Consider the following 19,859-nt stretch of genomic DNA (forward strand, 5'->3'; position numbering starts at 1 on the left):
GACAAATGGATTTTGATTGGTACGGGTGCTGTCATGGGAAAGTAGCAGTTAATGATGATTGACAGTTTGACAGCCAAGCTTTTATTTTTTAAACCAGCCAGATTGACTGTGGTTGGTCAATGCACTGCCCTGAGAAATAAACACTGAATGTCTGGTACCTGTTTTATTGAGTTGAAACAGATGCAGTGTATGTATATGTTCTTTCTTGCATGTGAATAATTTAGAATTGCATTTACACACACTGAAAGCTATGTATATTAATACACACGGCCTCGTTCTTCATCTGGCTGAAAATTTAAACAAAACTTGACTGTAAACTGTCAATCGGCATTAATTGGTACATTCGCCATGTCAATGCCTATAGCAATCATTATCTATCTGCCAATCAATCAGCACTCTCCTCTCAAAGTACAAATATTGGGATTCTTGTGTATTTCTGAATAATTAAGAGATAAAAACTTTTGACAAAGCGTGTGTTTTCTTTCAGCTCATTCATCGAATTGTTGTTTGTGGGGTATAACATGTTCTGCTTATCTGCCAAAGCCAGTGATTGCACTTTGAAGCAGAATTGGATAGGATAGAAGGTACTACATAAATATCATAGTCCTTCTTAAATTTTACAATAGTATAAATATCACAACTGTAATAGTAAAACATGTTTCACCTTGTCCTTTCCAGTCTTCTCAAAGGTGGTCTTCCAGAGGCAGAAATACTTTTTGATCTGTTGTAGCTAGGTTTATAGCCTAGACCCCATTTATCTTTAAGGGATGCAGCCTGTACAAACCACACATTCACTTAGACTTTGGAGTTGGAATAAAATAAAAAGCTATATGCAACATTGTACAAGGTCAAGCTTTAACAATGTATTGCAATGACTTTCTATAAACAAACTGTGTTCCATATTTCTAATATATTTGTCCTTTACATGGAGCAGCATAACTAACTCAGTCCAAAATTTTTTTCAAATGTTAATACTGTTTTCAATAAAAGTTTAAAATGTGCAACACAATAAATGCACAGATAATGCCATTTAAAGCACGGATACATTATACAAATAGACAGAATACAGCATTTAATGAATTTCACGAGGGACCATATCGCTCATTCTCTTCTTTGCTTTAAAATTTTCTGTACGCATATATCATTTTCCATTTGACATTTGCCTCTCTGTTTAAATCTGTAAGTCCACATTAGCCTTTTTTCTGTACTTAAGGCAATCTTGCATGGTTCCATTCACAGCTTTGTTTCAATTTGTTCATGCAATGTTATCAAGGTCACACTTATTGTCTATCCCTAGCTATCATCAAGTAAGTGGTGGTGGGCTACTTTCTTGAACCTCTGTGGTTCATGCACTGCACTGTGCTCACAACATACTGTTAGGCTGGCAGCTATGAATTAGGAGTTGGAGCAGACACACAGTGGCTTATGTCTACTCTGCATACAATACATAGTTTGACAGATTTACAAGGGAACAGAAATAAGCTATTCAGGTCAAGCAAGCCATGCTGGTATTTATGCTCCTCTCAAGCCTCCTCCCAACCTTTCTCAATTAAATCTATAACTTTGCCTTTATTTTGTAATTTTTTATGCTTGTTTAATTTCTCTTTAAATCTATCCATATTACTCACGTCAATCACATGGTAGCAAGTTTCACATTCTCATCACTCTGGCTGATCATGATTCTTCTGAATTTTTTTTGGATTTCCTGATGACCATCTTATGTTATTAATATCTAATCTTACAATATGCTCTCTCATAACTGGAAACTGTTTTTGCACTATATTAAAACTTTTTATAATTTTAAAGGGGTTCATTGCATCAGCTCCCAGCCTTTTTCTTTCCCCCACCAAGAGAGACCAAATTTGTTCATCCTTTTCTGATATATATACCCACATATTTCTAATATTAGGAGACTGCAGATGCTGGAGATCAGAGCCGAAAAAATGTGTTGCTGGAAAAGCGCAGCAGGTCGGGCAGCATCCAAGGAGCAGGAGAATCGATGTTTCGGGCATAAGCCCTTCTTCAGGAATGAGGAAGGTGTGCCAAGCAGGCTAAGAAAAAGGGATGAATGCAGATTTCTCCAGCTTCCTCATTTCCCCTCCCCCCACCGCATCTCAGTCCCAACCCTCAGACTCAGCACCGCCTTCTTGACCTGCAATCTTCTTCCCGACCTCTCTGCCCCCACCCCCTCTCCGGCCTATCACCCTCACCTTAACCTCCTTCCACCTATCGCATTCCCAACGCCCCTCCCCCAAGTCCCTCCTCCCTACCTTTTATCTTAGCCTGCATGGCACACCTTCCCCATTCCTGAAGAAGGGCTCATGCCCAAAACGTCAATTCTCCTGCTCCTTTATTTCTAGTATTAGCCTTGTAAATCTTCTCTGCTCCTTTCTCGTGGCCCCCTATCCTTTTTACAGTATGGTGACCAGAACTGTATGCAACACTCCAAGAAAGATCTAATCTAACACAAGTTTCACATAATCTGCCTATTTTTCAATTCTATCCCCTTTGGTCATCTGTTTTGGAACTTTTAATGATAGGTGCGCATTGTATTCCAAGATATCTTTGTTAGTCTCCAGTCTCATACACACATCTTCCAACCAATATGTACTTTTTCTTTATTCATTCAAGCGCTGTGGGCATTGCTGGCTAGATGCTCTTGAGAAGACACTGGTGAGCTGACTTCTTGAATTGCTGCAATACATTTGGTGCAGGCATCATTATTCATTTATCATTAGGGAGGGAATCCCAGGTACTTGAGCCAGTGACACTGAAGGAGCAGCCAAGTCAAGATAGTAACTGGCTTGGAAAGGAACCTGAGGTGGTAGCATTCTCATGCACGTGCAGCCTCAGTCATTCTAGAAGATTGTGATTATGGCATTGAAAGTTGGGTCAAAGAAGCCTTGGTGAATTTCTACAGTGCATCTTGTCATTGGTACACATTGCTGCTATTTGGAGATATTGAGTATTTATGGATGTGGTGCTAATCAAACAACTGTTTTGGCTTAGGTGGTTTCGAGCTTCAGTGTGTTTTTGAGCCTGAGGTAGGAAAACAACCCCTCAGTGCCGATCTGGCTAAACCCTTTCAAGATCTTAAATGTTTCATTTAAATCACTCTGAACTCCAGAGAACACACGCCCAATTCAGTCAGTTTCTCAACACAGGGCAACACACTCAGGTCAATGACAGTATCCCATTCAAGTCTATTCCATCCTTAAATGCAGAGTTTAAAACTGTGCACGCCACCTCTGGCACAGTTTCACCGAAGTCCTGCACAACAGAAACAATATTACCTTATTTTTGTACTGCAATCCCTTGCAATAAAGGCCACACTGTTATTTGCCTATAGTTGCTATAACTGTATGCTAAGTTTCTGTGTTCTTTCTATGAGTACATTCAGTCTTCCTGAAAATCAACATTTATAAGTTTCACACTTTTTAAAATACACTCTATTTTGTTTTGCTATCAAAGTGAATAATCTTATACTTCCCAACATTAACACTCCATCTTATAATTGGTTGGTCACTCGCATAACCTGTCTCTATGTAGGTCATTTATGCATTGCTGAAAGATTTATTTTAAAAATCAGCTGATTTTTTAAAAAAGTAATGATTTGTAAACCTTCATGCATTGCAATGGGTCCTAACATTTTTGCACTTATCTTCCAATTTATTTTATTTGAGAAAAATGTATTGCATTATGTCTGGTCCTGTCTGATACTGGTTCTCAATACTGCTTTCAGCTTGCTCCGTTTCATTTTCTAATGTCACCCAATTAACAACCGCCAAGTCGTTCTCAGTCCCAATAATTTTAATAATTGGTTCTGCTGACTTGACAACCATCAGTCACAAGGACACAATTACAACAGACCTGTTTGTACAGTTAATGGCCAGCACAATCTCCAAACCACAAAATATAATTCCCAATTTCTGATGATACCAAAATGTATTATTTTGATATCCTTTCTCACTTGTCTTTCATATCATCAAGCAGAACACCTGAAAATTGCAGAATGAGTACATTTTTCACTTATCTTATACATTTTCACCTATGGGATTTTTGTTCCCTCACATTGTTGGACATTATTCAGAATGGGGAATATTCCCATACCTTGCCTTTAGTTGACTGGGGGGAAAAAGAAATCAAGTAAACAAAATTCTGGAGTATGAACAAGGGCTTATTGAGAACTCTAAGTTTGGAGATCTTGAACAACTTCCTCATTAATAGTCTTTGTAGCAACTCAGAATTTTTATAGAATTCTTCAATTATCTGATGAGTAGCAATAGCTGTTAAGCAAACTATGGTGCATCTTCATTCTCTAGATGTTCTTATTAAACTCTCAATAGGATGCAATTCTATTATGATATATGTGAAACTAATATGGAGTGAAACAAGTTCTGAATGCAAAACCACTCCAAATTATTTTTTTGAAAGTATAGTACCAGCCTTACACAACTCCAAAATACAGACTCACGTTTGAGGCAATGCTAGATCTATATCAAGCTCATTCATATCCAGCAAAGTAGAGACGACAACCTTATTTGCAACTTTTACAACAGGAGGATACATTATCACAGTTATCTCTTCACAGGCAACAGCAACAAGTCCATGGAGTATTGAATCCAAGAGATTACAATTCAAAGCCAAGCCAAGAATACAAAATACAATAAGCACACAGTGCTAGTATCCCCACCTCTGCTGCAGATGGGATTTAAACTTGGGTCTCCTGAATAATTGATTAAAAATACCTAAAGTATTATTGCAAACATAGCAAAACAAGATTTATTAAAAACATTCACAGGAAGATTATGCTACTTTTGAGGGAAAGGATCATGAATTTACATCAACAAATAATTTGCTCACCCTCATACTGGATCGTTGTAATTTTTTCCGAACATCTCGACGAATGTCATTAACAGCAACAGATTCTAGTTGTTGATAACGCTGTATCTCTTGGTTTATTGTTCCTTCACTTGCACCAAGTTTTCTAGAAAAACCCAAATGTTTTATTAACTGAGTTAAGTTAATCAACATTTAGATTGAATTTAGTTTTCTCAATTTTTCAAGACCAACTCTAAATTAATCCAAACACAAAAGCAAAATACTGTACATGTTCAAAATTCAAAATAAAACAACAAGTCTGGGTAATGCTCATCACAGGAGACAGCATCTGTGAAGTGAAAAACAGTGTTAACATTGCAGGTTGAAGGCCTTTCATCTGACTAATTATTTCCAGACTGTTCTGTTTTGATGTGATCAATTATCTATTGAATCTCATAAGATTGCATCTCCAAGAAAATATCAAACAACAGTTGACAACCTCAGAGAGCAATTTGCTTCATCTGCTGATTGCGCAGGCAACAAACCAGGAAAATTCTCTACCTGTCTCACCATAGAGTTTTGAGCTTTTGCATGTCCAATTAAAGATTGCACAATATCATAAATAAGTTAAATCCCTCATACTAATTTTTTAAAATCAATTACATAAGGAGGAGTTTCAAACACTAAGTGATTTTATTTTTTGTTCCTTTTATAAATTTAAGAACAAATAATATAATGATAAGCTTTGCCTCAACACATGTTTGATAATAAAACTGCCATCGGATAATTGAGAGTTTCTTCCAACACTCTATTGATGTGTTGTCATTAAGATAAAGGTGCTATGGTACATTTATTTTTGAAATTAGATTTAGATACTCAACAATCTTCATAACTTAGGAGGTCAATTCTAAATTTGGTGATGTGATGAACTTTTCTTTAAATAAACATATCTGTTTGGAATGAAATACAACCACATTAACAACTTGCATGATCACCTCACACTTGCCCAAAATGTTCTGCAAGTAATACAAGTAAATAAAACAAAGGAATGACTAATTCCATCCCCTATTCACATTCCTAAAGCCGAGTTTCAGGGTTGTGATGCTCAGTCCACAAAATGAAGCATCATAGCTGTCTGACCCTCATAATAAAATAGACGAGGCAATAACTTTATATAACAAGTCAACATAAGCCTTACCTCACTACAGATTCTCCCCCAGTTAGTGTTTCTCCCTGTCCACCCTATTCTTTCATGGCATATTTCTCTTTCACCCTCTTCCCCATTTTGTGTCTCTCTTCTTTGTTCTGCCAGTTTGTCTTCTGTTCCTTCTCCCAGATTTTTTTGTATGGAGTCAGCGAGAAAATGGGTGAGATTCTTCATGAGTACTTTGCATCGGTATTCACCAGGAGAGGAACATGACGGATGTTGTGGTTAGGGATAGATATTTGATTACTCGGCAAGTCAGCATAAGGAGGGAGGAAGCATTGGGTATTCTAAAAGGCATTAAGATGGACAAGTCCCCAGCTCTGGATGGAATCTATCCCAGGGAAGTGAGGGAAGTGAGAGAGGAAATAGCTGGGGCCTTAATAGATATCTATGCAGTATCCTTGAACATGGGTGAGGTCCCAGAGGACTGGAGAATTGCTCTTGTTGTCCCCTTCTTGAAGGAGGGTAGCAGGGATAATCCAGGTAATTATAGACCGGTGAGCCTGACGTCAGTGGTAGGGAAACAGCTGGAAAAGACACTGAGGGATAGGATCTATTCCCATGTGAAAGAAAATGGACTTATCAGTGATAGGCAGCATGGTTTTGTGCAGGGTAGGTCATGTCTTCCCAATTTAATAGAATTCTTTGAGCAAGTGACAAAGTTGATTGATGAGGGAAGGACTGCAGATGTCATATACATGGACTTCAGTAAGGTGTTTGATAAGGTTCCCCATGGTAGGCTGATGGAGAAAGTGGGAGAAAGTGAGGACTGCAGATGCTGGAGATCAGAGCTTAAAAATGTGCTGCTGGAAGCGCAGCAGGGTTCCTAGGCAGAAGACGCCTGGAGGAAGAGCGCCTCATCTTCTGCCTAGGAACCATCCAACCGCAAGGGATGAATGCAGATTTCTCCAGCTTTATCATTTCCCCTCCCCCCCAACTTTTCTCAGTCCCAACCCTCAGACTCCGCACCGCCTTCTTGACCTGCAATCTTCTTCCCGACCTTTCCGCCCCCACCCCCTCTCCGGCCTATCACTCTCACCTTAACCTCCTTCCACCTATTGTATTCCCAACGCCCCTCCCCCAAGTCCCTCCCCCCTACTTTTTATCTTAGCCTGCTTGGCACACCCTCCTCATTCCTGAAGAAGGGCTTATATGTCTCAAACGTCAATTCTCCTGTTCAATTGATGCTGCCTGACCTGCTGTGCTTTTCCAGCAACACATTTTTAAGCTCTGATGGAGAAAGTGAAATTGCATGGGGTCCAGTGTATACTAGCTAGATGAATAAAGAACTGGCTGGGCAACAGGAGACAGAGTATGACTGGGAGTTTCTCAAAATGAGGAAATGTTGACCAGTGGCCTTCCACAGGGATTCGTGCTGGTACGACTGTTGTTTATGATATACATAAATGATCTGGAAGAAGGTATTGGTGATCTGTTTAGCAAGCTTGCAGATGACACGAAGATTGGTGGAGTAGCAGATCGTGAAGTGGACTGTCAGGCAATACAGTAGAATATAGATAGATTGGAAAGTTGGGCGAGAAATGGCAGATGGAGTTCAATCCAGGCAAATGCGAGGTGATGCATTTTGGAAGATCCAATTCAAGAGCGAACTGTAAATTGAAATGTCCTGTGGAAAACTAATATACAGAGAGATCTGGATGTTCAGGTCCATTGTTCCCTGAAGGTGGCATCGCAGGTCAACAAAGTGGTCAAGAAGGCACATGACTTGCTTTCCTCCATCAGATAGGGTATGGAGTACAAGAGTTGGCATCATATCACAGTTGTATCAGACTTTGGTTCGGCCACATTTTGGAATAATGTGTACAGTTCTGGTTGCCACATTACCAAAAGGAAGTGGATGCTTTGGAGGGGGTGCAAAGGAGGTTCAATAGGATGTTTCATGGTATGGAGGGTGTTAGCAATGAGGAGGGGTTGAGTAGATTGGGATTATTTTCATTAGAAAGACAGAGGTTGAGGGGGGACCTGATTGAGGTCTCCAAAATCATGAGAGGTATAGACCGGATGGATAGCAAGAAGCTTTTTCCCCCCCCAAGAGTGGGGGACTCAATTACCAGGGTCACAAGTTCAAAGTGAGAGGGAAAGGTTTAAGAGAGATACGCGTGGAAAGTTATTCACTCAGACGGTGGTGGGTGCCTAGAACGCATTGCCAGCAGAGGTGGTAGAGGCTGGCACGATAGTATCATTTAAGATGTATCTAGACAGATACATGAATGGGCAGGGAGCAGAGGGATACAGATCTTTAGAAAACAGGTGACAGGTTTAGAGGATCCAATTGGTGCAGGTTTGGAGGGCCAACGGGCCTGTTCCTGTGCTGTAATTTTCTCTGATCTTACAATAAATTAAAGGCCTGTCAGCCCATTCAGTCTATACACAAATCCCACCTTCCCACATTACGCCCATAGTCATGAATGTTATAAAATTTCAAGTTCTCATCTAAGTATTCTCTAAAGATTTTGTGATTTCCCACCTCAACTATCATTTCAGACCTACACCACCTCTGGGTGAAAAATATTTTCCTCAAATTCTGTCCAAACTTATTGTCTTTCACTTTAAAATTATGTCCCCTTGTTATTGAATCTTCGACTAAGGGGAAAGTTGTTTTCTATTCACCCTGCTCACACCCCTGATAATCTTATATACTTCGATCAGGTCTTCCCTCAATCATCTCTGCTCCAATGGAAACACTCAAGCTTATCCAGCCTCTCTTCATAGCTGAAACGGTTCATCCTAGTCAACATCCTGGTGAATCTCCTCTGCATCCGTCCAGTACAATCGCATCCTTCCTATAGTGTGGTGTCCAAAACTGAACTAACTAAAGTTCTGTACAGCTCCAACATAGCTCCCGTTTTTTATAATCTATACAACAGCTGAGAAAGGCAAGCATCTGAACTTGTCTGAACTACTCTATTAACCTTCTGCAGTCTGTGAACAAGTACCCCAAGATCACTCTGTTCCCCTGAGCTTCCTAATTTCCTGCCATTGATTATTTCCTTCTTTTGTTCTTTCTTCCAAAGTGCAACACTCACAATTATCTGGATTAAATTACATCTGCCATTCAGCTGCCTACACCTGTTCATCCATTTATATCCTCCTGTAGCTGAATGCCTTGCTCCTCACTGTCAACCACTCGGCCAATCTTTGTGTCATTCGCAAACTTACTCATCTCCACACTCTCATCCACATCGTTTATGAATTTCAGAAACATGAAAGGACCCAGCAGTGACCCCTGTGACGTGCCACTACGCACAGGACTCCAAATCACACAAAATGCCTTCTACCACCACCCTCTGTCTCCTATCACTCCAAAAAGTTCAGTTCCAACTTGTCAAGTTAACGTGGATCCCTTGAGGTTTTACATTCTGTATCAGTTTCCCATGTGGGACCTTGTCAAATATCTTGCGGAAATCCATATAAACCTCAACACTATAGATAGCCAAGACAAGTACAGAAAGTACAGGGATCAAGTTAAAAAAAGAAATAAGGAAATCAAAGAGAAGGCATGAAAAAAATATTAGCAAGCCAGATAAAGGAAAACCCAAAGATGTTTTACCAGCATATCAAGAGCAAAAGAATAGTTAAGGAAAAAGTGAGACATATCAAAGATGAAGAAGGAAACTTATGTGAAGGTGCAGAAATTATGGGAAGAATTTTAAATGAACTTTTCATCTCTGTATTCACAAAGGAAGGGCATAATGTGGATACAGTAATCCAAGAGGAACAGTGTGAAATATAGGAAAAAATAATCATAACGAAAGAGGCAATGTTAGAGGAATTAGAATCCTTGAAAGTGGATAGCTCACTAGGGCTAGATAGATTATTCCCTAGGATGTTGGAGGTGATCAGGATGGAAATAGAAGATGCTCTGAGGATTATTTCCAACCTTCACAGGTGAGGTGCGAGAGAACAAATGTGGTTCTGTTATTTAAAAAGAGTGTAAAGGAAATGCCAAATAATTATAGGCCAGTTGGTCTTACATCAGTGGTAGACAAATTGTTAGAATTAATCCTGAGAGATCGGATTAAAGGGTGTAGGTTTGCTAGCTGAACTGTAGGTTTGATATCCAGACGTTTCATTACTTGGCTCGGTAACATCATCAGTGGCGACCTCCAAGTGAAGCGAAGCTGTTGTCTCCTGCTTTCTATTTATATCTTTCTCCTGGATGGGGTTCCTGGGGTTTGTGGTGATGTCATTTCCTGTTAGTTTTCTGAGGGGTTGATAGATGGTATCTAGATCTATGTGTTTGTTTATGGCATTGTGGTTGGAGTGCCAGGCCTCTAGGAATTCTCTGGCATGTCTTTGCTTAGTCCTGTCCCAGGATAGATGTGTCGTCCCAGTCGAAATGGTGTTTTTTTTCATCCGTGTATAGGGCTACGAGGGAGAGAGGGTCGTGTCTTATGGTGGCTAAATTTCTTCCTGTTTGTCCGACGTAGTGTTTGTGGCAGTCCTTGGATGGAATTTTGTAGATGACGTTGGTTTTGTCCATGGGTTGTACTGGGTCAGGACTGCCACAAACAATAAGTAGGACAAACAGGAAGGAAGTTAGCCACCAGGATACACGAACACAAGCTAGCCACGATTAGACACGATCCTCTCTCCCTCATAGCCCTACACACGGATGAAAAAAACACTGGGACGACACATCTATCCTAGGACAGGGCTAAGCAAAGACATGCCAGAGAATTCCTAGAGGCCTGGCACTCCAACCACAACGCCATAAACAAACACATAGATCTAGATACCATCTATCAACCCCTCAGAAAACGAACAGGAAATGACATCACCACAAACTCCAGGAACCCCATCCAGGAGAAAGATATAAATAGAAAGCAGGAGACATCAGCTTCGCTTCACTTGGAGGTTGCCACTGATGATGTTACCTAGCCAGGTAATGAAACGTCTGGATATCAAACCTACAGCTCAGCGAGCAAACCTACACCCTAAACCTCAACCTGAGCTACAAACCTTGCAAAAAGATTGGATTAACCATCACCTAGAATCACATGGACTAGACAAGGGATAGTCAGCATAGCTTTGTTAAGAGGTCATGTCTTACAAATTTGATTGAATTCTTTGGAAACCGATAAGGATGATTGATGAGGATCGTACAGTGGATCATGTCTATTTGGATTTTAGTGAGGGTAATGTGTCAAACTGGATCTGAAGTTGGCTTAGTAACAGGAAACAAAAGGCAACGGTCAATGGCTTCCCTTGCGAATAGAAAGCTCTTTCAAGGGATGTTCTGCAGGGATCAGTTTTGGGACCTTTGCTGTATGTTTTGTACATTAATGATTTGGATTTGAACGTCAGTGACACAATTCGGAAATGTGCAGATGACAAGAATTGGCTCCACAGAGGATAAATGTAAGCTTCAAAATACTGTAGACAGGTTGGAGGAGTGGGCAGGGAAATGGCAGGTAGAATTCAACTTTGATAAGTGTGAGGTAATGTATTTAGGGAGATGAAACAGTAAATGGAAATAGACAATAAATGGGAATGGACTGAGAGGAGTAGCTGAAGTGAGCAATCTTGGCATGCAAGTGCACAGGTCCCTATAGATAGCAGTATAGGTAGATAAGGTTGTAAAGAAAGCATTTGAAATGCTTTCCTTCACTGACAGAGAGACAGAATAAAAAGTTAAGGATGTAATGATGAAACCGTGTAAGACAATGGTGAGGTCATAACTGGAGTTTTGTGTGTAGTTATTGTCACCACATTCTTGGAAAGAAATATTGCTCTGGAGATATACTACAATGTTGCCGGAGTTGGGGAATTGCAGCTATGAGGAGAGAGTGGAGGGGGTTGGGGTTGCTTTCCTCGAAGGCTGAGCAGTGACAGGACAGGCATACAAAATTTTGAGGGGTAGGTACATTTTAATTAGGAGAAACCTGCTTCCCTTGGCAGAGAGTTCAAAAATCAAGGAAAACAGATTCAAGATAAATAGCAGAAGGATTGGAGGGGATGTGAAGGACAATTTTTTTTTTTTACAAAGAGGATGGTGTGTGTCTGGAGTTTATTGCTTGAGTTGGTGGTGCAGGTAGAGAACCTAAACTCTTTCAAAAAGTACCTGGATCTGCAACTTAAGTGCTGTAAATTGCAGGGTTGTGGGTCAAGTGCAGGGAGATGGGGTTAGAAAGAGTATCTGGGTGTCTTTGGGTCAGCATGGACAAGATGGGCCAAATAGCCCCCTTCTGCGCTGTACCATTTCTATGGTTCTAACTAACAGTGAAGCTGTGCATGAAAAATGTCAAGTCTAAGACTTGAATTAAAAACTACTATCAAGGTGTTAATTCAGTGGATAACATTTAATGAATTATTTTGTTGAAATGTTTTTGGATTTTAGAAATGAATTGGAGGGAAAAGTGGTAAATGACTGAATTGCAGAAAACAATTTGTCCTATTGCTGGGAATCAGTAGCTTGATTGTACAAATCCTATTGATGAGTTTGCGGAGCGAAGGTCCTTTGTTAACATGGATTTGAGAACTTTATTGACAGTAGATTGGTTCAGAGAGAAACATACTTTAGGTCATCGATGACTTTGGCTTGTTCATTCAATTCCCTGATGTCCACTAAACGTTTTATAAACTTTCTTCCTCTTGAATCTGCAGCCTGGTTTCCAATCGAACCCTGTCTCCGATAGTCAGTATTTTCCTGTATAGAAAACACTTGAGTTATGCATTTCAACAAGTCAAACAAAGGTTAAAAAATGTCAAAAAATTTCATAATTTGGTTGACCCCCAAGTGATTTACAATTTCACCACAAAAGATAAAGCATGCAAAAAGATAAAGAAATGAAGAGTTTAATTGAATGGTTTTAAGTATAAATTAGTGGCGTGCAACTGACCTAAAGCATAAATCATAGTTTAGTTGATTTTTTTAAAACTTGGAGAGAGAGAGACATGTTACATACACTATGCCAAGAGTGAGAACGGGATGCTTTTGAATGTAAACAGTTAGATTTTGCTTGGTTGCGACTCTCAGGACTAGACAGAGTTTCTGCTGTAAAACAGTATTCCTGGTGCATAGTACCCAGACCAAGGAACTGGTTTACAAGTCGTTGCCCAAAAGAAAGTTTCATAGAGTTGCGTTTTATTGCGCTTCCACCTGTATTCTGAATAATAAGTGAGGGTAGTTTGAGTTAGCAATTTCTAAATTTTAGTTAGATGAATAGATTTTAATTTACCAGTTGCTACAGTTTTCAGGTGAGATTAACATGTAAGAAATATACGGTGAACGATCCCATCTGTTTTTGCTCACTATTCAAAAGTTATGCAAAGCTCTGTACAACTGCAGCAAGACATCCCTGCTCCTGTACACCAATACTCGCTTTATGGAGGTCAACATACCTTTTTTACCACCTGCTGCACCTGCATGGTTACTTTTAGTGACAGGCGCTCAGGTCACATTGCACCTCCTCTTTTCTCAATACATTGTTCAGATAATATTCTGCCTTCCTATTTTTGCTACCAAAGTAGATAACCTCAAATCTATCCACAATGTGCTACATCTGCTATGCATTTGCCCACTCACTCAGCTTGCTCTTCTTACATTGAAATGTCTTTGCACCCTTCTCACAGTTTACCCTCCCACTGAGCTTTGTCATCTGCAAATTTAGAGATATTACATTTAATTCCCTCATCTAAATCATTAACATATGTTACAGATATATATAAATTGTCAGAAATCAAACTACAAAAGGTAAAAACTGAGTCAGATTGAAATAAGTTCACTGCAACTTTCCAGCAGTTGCTTTATTTTACCAAGAAATTGAAATGAATGAATATCTTTGAGGTCTGAAGTCATTGCTGAAAAGGAGGAAGAGAAGTAGTTTTGCTATGGCAATTGAAACAAAGTGATTTGACTTATAGTGAAGGAAACACTTGTTTACAAGAGTGTTGCGACTTGAGCTACTCATGCAGTTGGACTTTAAATCTGAATTGCTACAGGTTAAGCTTATAGTGTTTCCAAAATAGAATGTTTCATAATGAAATGTGATAAATAGTGGGGAGAGGTATTACACAAACCACAACTGGCAGTGATCCTCAAAGTGCAAAACCTGGAGCCAAAGACTTTTTTGATGGAACCAACATTACAACCTTTTACACCAAAAAATTGTCTATGCTGCTGCCTGAAGCAATGGGATTTCAGATGCCCTGGAGGATTAAAAGTACAGGGAATAATAACAATGCCTTAAAGACAGGTGAATGTACTTTTTTTTTTATATAAGATTGTAAAATGAAATGGTATGTTTGTAATGAAGCTTATTTTAAAATACAAACTGTCATTATTTCTGTGTAATATGTATAATTTTATTCATAGAACATGGGCATTACTGGCTTGGACAGCATTTATTGCCCATTCTAAATGCCCAGAGAAGGGAGTGCTGAGATGCATTCTTGAAGTGTTTCAGTCCCTGTGCAGAAGGGGCATCCAAAGTGCTGTATGTCATGTTTTTTGTTCAAGTGTTTCATGGTAAGAACTTTGTGTTTCCAAAGGATCTCCAAGGGGGTCATAACAGGCCACAAACACAGGCCAGGGCCCAAACAAAAAGATAAATGTTTTATTCAGCAAGTGACCTTTGAGGTTTAGTATTTCAAATGTACCAGTGCAGAAAAATAGGATGCATAACCTGGAGATGAAATGGGGCCAATAAAGAAGATTTTTTTCTTTCTTTGGTTTTGGTCAATGCCAAGGGAGTCAAGATTTGCAACAGAAAATTCTTAAGTGATGGCAAAGTGGGATGTGATGCTCTTTGGTAATTTGTTAAAAACATAACTATACTAAAAAGGAGTAAAGTTTCTTTGGCCACTCACCCCTGCAGTCCCAAGTAAGTTATGCCAAGAGTGAGAATGGGATGGTTTTGAGTTTTGATGCAGTTAGATTTTGCTGGGTTGCAAGTCTCAGGACTAGATAGAGTCAACATTGTCAACATCACACAACTACAACTAAAACTTTGTATGAAACGGAGATATGCTTAACATAAGCTTGCGTACCAATAAAACTGTTGCTGAATTGAATATTTACATAATTTTAATTATAAAGTGGTTTACAGTCTTATTGCTTTACTTACAGCCATTACAGTAGGAGACATACTGTCAGTTTCATCCTCATCTGTTAAGTCAACTGCGTTGATCGAGTTCAGGTCAGCGATGTCATCAATTTCTTCCTCACCTGTCAGAGTCGTCATTGTGTTACCCAAGGCATTGAGTCTTTTTCCTATATTGGGATCCATGTGCACATCAATACCGCACATTTTCCATAAGATATTCAGTGTCCAGGTTCCCGCACTACTGCTGTCTAGAAAAGAAAATGGTAAAGTCTTAACTGAACATCCATGAAATATTTTCTGAAGTGGATTTTTTTCAAACAGATTTCTACTTTTAACACTACAAGCTTGTAATGCTCTGTAATTACACTGGCAAAGTCATAATTAGTTCAGATATATACGCATCCATTATCCTTTGGTACTATTTTTCCAGATTCAGGTTAGCATTTGTTAACAGATATTAATTCTTTAAAATACTGAAGGCCACTGCTCCAGAGCTTGAAAACGTATTCAGTGCGTCGATTGCTAACGATCTTAATAAAGTTTTACTTTGTATTTCTCATTCTTACCATGATTCATTGTTGCTCAGTACATTGAGCAATCATCAGACTGCTAATTGTGACATTTCTGATATTATTCAAAATGAGTAACGGGTACTGTTCTTGGGCATGCTGTATCAATACAAATAGTCACACAGCATGTATGTGTACTGCAAATTATTTGTGCATTTGCTGATACAACAATAAGATGAAACAATATTTTTTATTGATTCAAGACAATAATTTCCTTTTTTGCTGCTTACTTAGTTTCTGGTAGAATAATGACATGAAACACAGGTGAACACACCAAAATACAGCATCATTAAACATTAGCAATATCATACAGAGGAGACAGTTGTCACAGAATCAACCTGGAAATCTGAATACCTGTTCTGGACCAGCAAAACAAAATAATGGGCAGCAACACAGCATATTATAAATTTTAGCAAAATTCCAGCAGGACGAAAACAGGAGATCAAGGAAATGAACCTGGAAGATTAAGTACTAAATAACTTTGATGAAGAGGTACCCTCGGATTTTAAGAATTGTGGGCTAGACCCAAAAAGAGAACTTGAATTCATAAAGATCTAAATCAGGGAATATGAAGGGACTTTTAAGTTGAATCAAGGATCAGATTAAGTAACGAACTGTAAATAAGAACAGTTGTTATCTTGACATTTTCAGATAAATAAGCATAATATGACAAGTTTTGTAATGGTTTACAATCCTGACAAGCTTCAACCTATTTGCAGCAGGGAAGGTGAAAACCACTTGATGGGAAACAAGAGAATGGAGAATTAAGACTGCCCCTGAACTTAAAGGTTTCGATTTGCAAACTTTTAGTAATGTTGTTAATAATATTACTGTAATTGGGCAAATAAATCAGAACATGTACATGGATAAGGAAAGCATGGAGATGTTTTAAAATGCAAATTAGGAGCTCAACCAGTGGAAACATACTCTTTTTCAAAATGGCACAATCCTGAATATGCTGGGGACATAAATAGACAACATGGTGGTGAGGGTGTATATTGCTGTTATATGGAAAAGATTATTGTCAAATACAGGAGAGAAATGAAAGACAGCATATTTTCTGGTAAAGTTATGAGAATTATGACTATAAGAAGAAAGATACTTCCATTGACTGCTGCAACTACAGTCACTACCACAACAACTGAAACACCATGCCCAGAAATCGACCCGGTTCAGAAAATGGATTGGTATTGCTTGAGTTTAGACTAGAGTGGTGTTGGAAAAGCACAGCAGGTCAGGCAGCATCAGAGGAGCAGGAACTCCTCTGATGAAGGGCTTTGCACGAAACGTCGATTTTCCTGCTCAACGGATGTTGCCTGACCTGCTATGCTTTTCCAGCACTATTCTAATTTAAACTCTGGTTTCCAGCATCTGCAGTCCTCACTTTTGCCTGGTATTGCTTGAGGGCAATGGGATTTTGTATAATAATGTACACATTGAAGTGGTTCTAGTTACGTTAAACTTAATAGGAATCAGGTCATCTGCACAGTGTTCTGGTGTAACCTAACAACTGTCCAGGGAATTACAAACAAATAACAAAAGAACAAAGAACAGTACAGTTCAGAAACAGGCCCTTCGACCCATCAAACCTGTGCCAAATCCGTCTACCTCTATTCTCTGCCTATTCATGTATGTGTCAAGATGCCTCTTAAGTATTGCAATTGCATCAGATTCTATTACTTCTGTAAAATGCACCTGCCATCCTTTGTGTAAAAAGCTAGCATCGCACAGAATCCCTATAGCGTTAAAACAGGTCATTCGGCCCATCGAGTACACAATGACTCTTTGAGGAGCATCCCACCCAGACCTTCCCCATACCAATCCACCTTGCCTCTCCATCCCTGGACACTCTGGGCAATTTGGCATGGCTAATCTACCTAACCTGCACATCTTTGATCTGTGGGAGGAAACTGGAACCCTGGAGGAAACCCATGCAGACATGGGGAAAGATGAAAACTACACAGTTACCAAGGGTGGCATTGAACTTGGGTCCTTAGTACTGTAAGGTAGCAGTGCTATCCACTGAGCCACTCATCTCTTTTGGCATGGTGGCTCACTGGTTAACTCACAGCGTCAGGAACCCAAGTTCAATTTGAGCCTCAGACTGTCTGAGTGGAGTATGCACGTTCTCCCCATGCCTGCATGGACATCTGCTGGGTGCTCTGGTTTCATCCCACAGCCCAAGAATGTGCAAGTTAGATGGATTGGCCATACTAAATTACCCAGTGTTCAGGGATGTGTAAATTAGGTGCATTAGCCAAGGGAAATGCAGGTTTATAGGGATAAGATGGGCGGGGGGGGGGGGGGGGGGGCGGGTTCTGGGTGGGATGCTCTTCAGAGAGTTAGAGTGAACTTGCCAGTCTGATTGGCTGGTTTCAATGCTATGGGGATTCTATTAAAATGAAATTCTATAAACTTTCCCCCTTTTACCTTAAGCCTATGACTCCTAGTTATTGACATTTCTATCCTGGGAAAATGACTCAGACTATTCATGCCTCTCAATTTTGTAAATTTCTATCAAGATTAAACAGGTATTTGAACAAGGGGCACAGCCATAACCTTTGCAAGATAAGGCCCCAACATAGTAAAAGAAGATGGGAAAAGAGAAAAGATTAATTTGAAGAAGAAAGAGGAGTTTAGTGAATGATATGACAATAGGATATTACAAAGGAACTGGAGCAGTAAATTCATAGATGGATTGAACCAATAGATAAAGATTTCAACAGGCAGCTGAAAAATCAAAACGCTACAGGACAATCTGAAATTAACAAGTACAATAAGGTTATTGGTATCCAATGTTGAGAATTAAGGTACGGCTATGAACTGACTGGGAAAAGAACACATCAGTCATCAGAAAAGATTACCCTGTCATGTATCAAAATACACATCAGAATGATCTCAGTGGAATGTGGAGTTAGCTGAGTGGAGTAGAACCCAACAGATGTAAGGTTGCGAATTACTGATTGGCTCAGCTTTAATGGTTAAATAATGAAGGCAGAGACCAACATGAAGTTACAAACCCTGAAACAAAGACAAGTGATAGTAAAAATGTGGGACTTACACTCACATAAGGAGTCCAGAGTCAGGGTCCCAGCGATGGAACAAAGATCACCTTGTGTTTAAAAGGGTCATATTCTGTACAAGTTAAAAGTACTTGTATTTTGTTATTTACTGATTAATCTTACCATAAACTACATTTAATTTATTTAATCCTTCATCAACTGCCCATATCTTGTTAGTTGTGCAAGTTAAGGATTAGAAAAAAGGGAAAGTGCAACAGATGCTGATGTGAAGATAATCCAGTGAGAAAATAAATTACCTGCTGCAGCCTGCCCAGTAGTCCGTGAACATACTTCATACGTTCCATCTGGTACAACACCTGTGAGAACATGCGGAAATATCAAAATCAATTTAATCATTATAGCAATTGCCCTAACGTGATTGAATAACATTCTCCAAGTCAATTGGATTGCTGTTTAGAGTGATCTATAACTAAAAGGAAAGAAAACTTGGTTTAAGAAAACTACTTCACTCCTGATCAGAGCCACAACGGACATTTGAAGTATAGGTTGTTCACCTATAATGCGCACTTCATCAGCGCGATTTGGCTAATACATGATTGATGAATTGGGGAATTGGGGAATGATTTTTTTAAAAAATGCGAACTCCCATTGGCTATTACACAATTCCATCCACGGTTACCTTCTGTGCACCCTAGGTGTTTACTTCAGGTCAAGCAAAAGAGGTTGGATGACAGGGCAAATTTTTCTGACATTATTGTTGATGTTTTCGAGAATGTTTTTAGAAATTATTGCAGGAGAAGCAGCAAAAATTAGATGCCTTTTATAAGCTAAGCCCCAAGAAACAGTCTGAGGACAATAAACCACGGCCATCTACTTCTGGACTAAATATTTTCTTTTGTCGCAACCCTACACCCAGAACTGCATCTGAAAGTAATGATGATGCTGATGATGACCCTCAGCTGTCTTCAAAACAGTACTGTAACTCAGCAAACTCAGAAAACCCTTAAAGTGTTATATTTATTGTATTATTTCAATAAAATACATGATATTAACATTTACTTAGACTGAGCTATTGTTTGTGTTAGGTTAACTACTACTTTTGTTACGCGCTTTACTGTATTTTTGGTGGTTCGCCCTTAACCCTGTTTTTCCCATAGGCCCCATTATTTCT

The 19,859-nt window shown here is 39.3% G+C and overlaps 1 protein-coding gene across 12 annotated transcripts in view; it reads right to left on the minus strand.

Annotated features, from left to right (window-relative positions):
- Nucleotides 1–19,859, minus strand: part of bltp1 (bridge-like lipid transfer protein family member 1) — a 434,366-nt gene that overhangs the window by 76,865 nt on the left and 337,642 nt on the right. For 10 of the 12 annotated variants that reach the window (XM_087980106.1, XM_043674037.2, XM_087980105.1 and 7 more), the window contains 6 exons: nucleotides 18,985–19,044; nucleotides 15,118–15,344; nucleotides 12,958–13,158; nucleotides 12,568–12,698; nucleotides 4,864–4,987; nucleotides 665–774 (listed from right to left, as the gene is read on the minus strand). In XM_087980106.1, coding sequence (XP_087836232.1) covers nucleotides 665–774; nucleotides 4,864–4,987; nucleotides 12,568–12,698; nucleotides 12,958–13,158; nucleotides 15,118–15,344; nucleotides 18,985–19,044 — 853 coding nt within the window. The remainder of the gene's footprint in view (nucleotides 1–664; nucleotides 775–4,863; nucleotides 4,988–12,567; nucleotides 12,699–12,957; nucleotides 13,159–15,117; nucleotides 15,345–18,984; nucleotides 19,045–19,859) is intronic. The other 2 variants (XM_087980113.1, XM_087980112.1) reach the window with 1 other exon arrangement.

Source organism: Chiloscyllium plagiosum, unplaced genomic scaffold (genome assembly GCF_037043375.1).
Source record: "Chiloscyllium plagiosum isolate Xiang-an unplaced genomic scaffold, Cpla_swu_hap1 HiC_scaffold_36, whole genome shotgun sequence".
NCBI lineage: Eukaryota > Metazoa > Chordata > Chondrichthyes > Orectolobiformes > Hemiscylliidae > Chiloscyllium > Chiloscyllium plagiosum.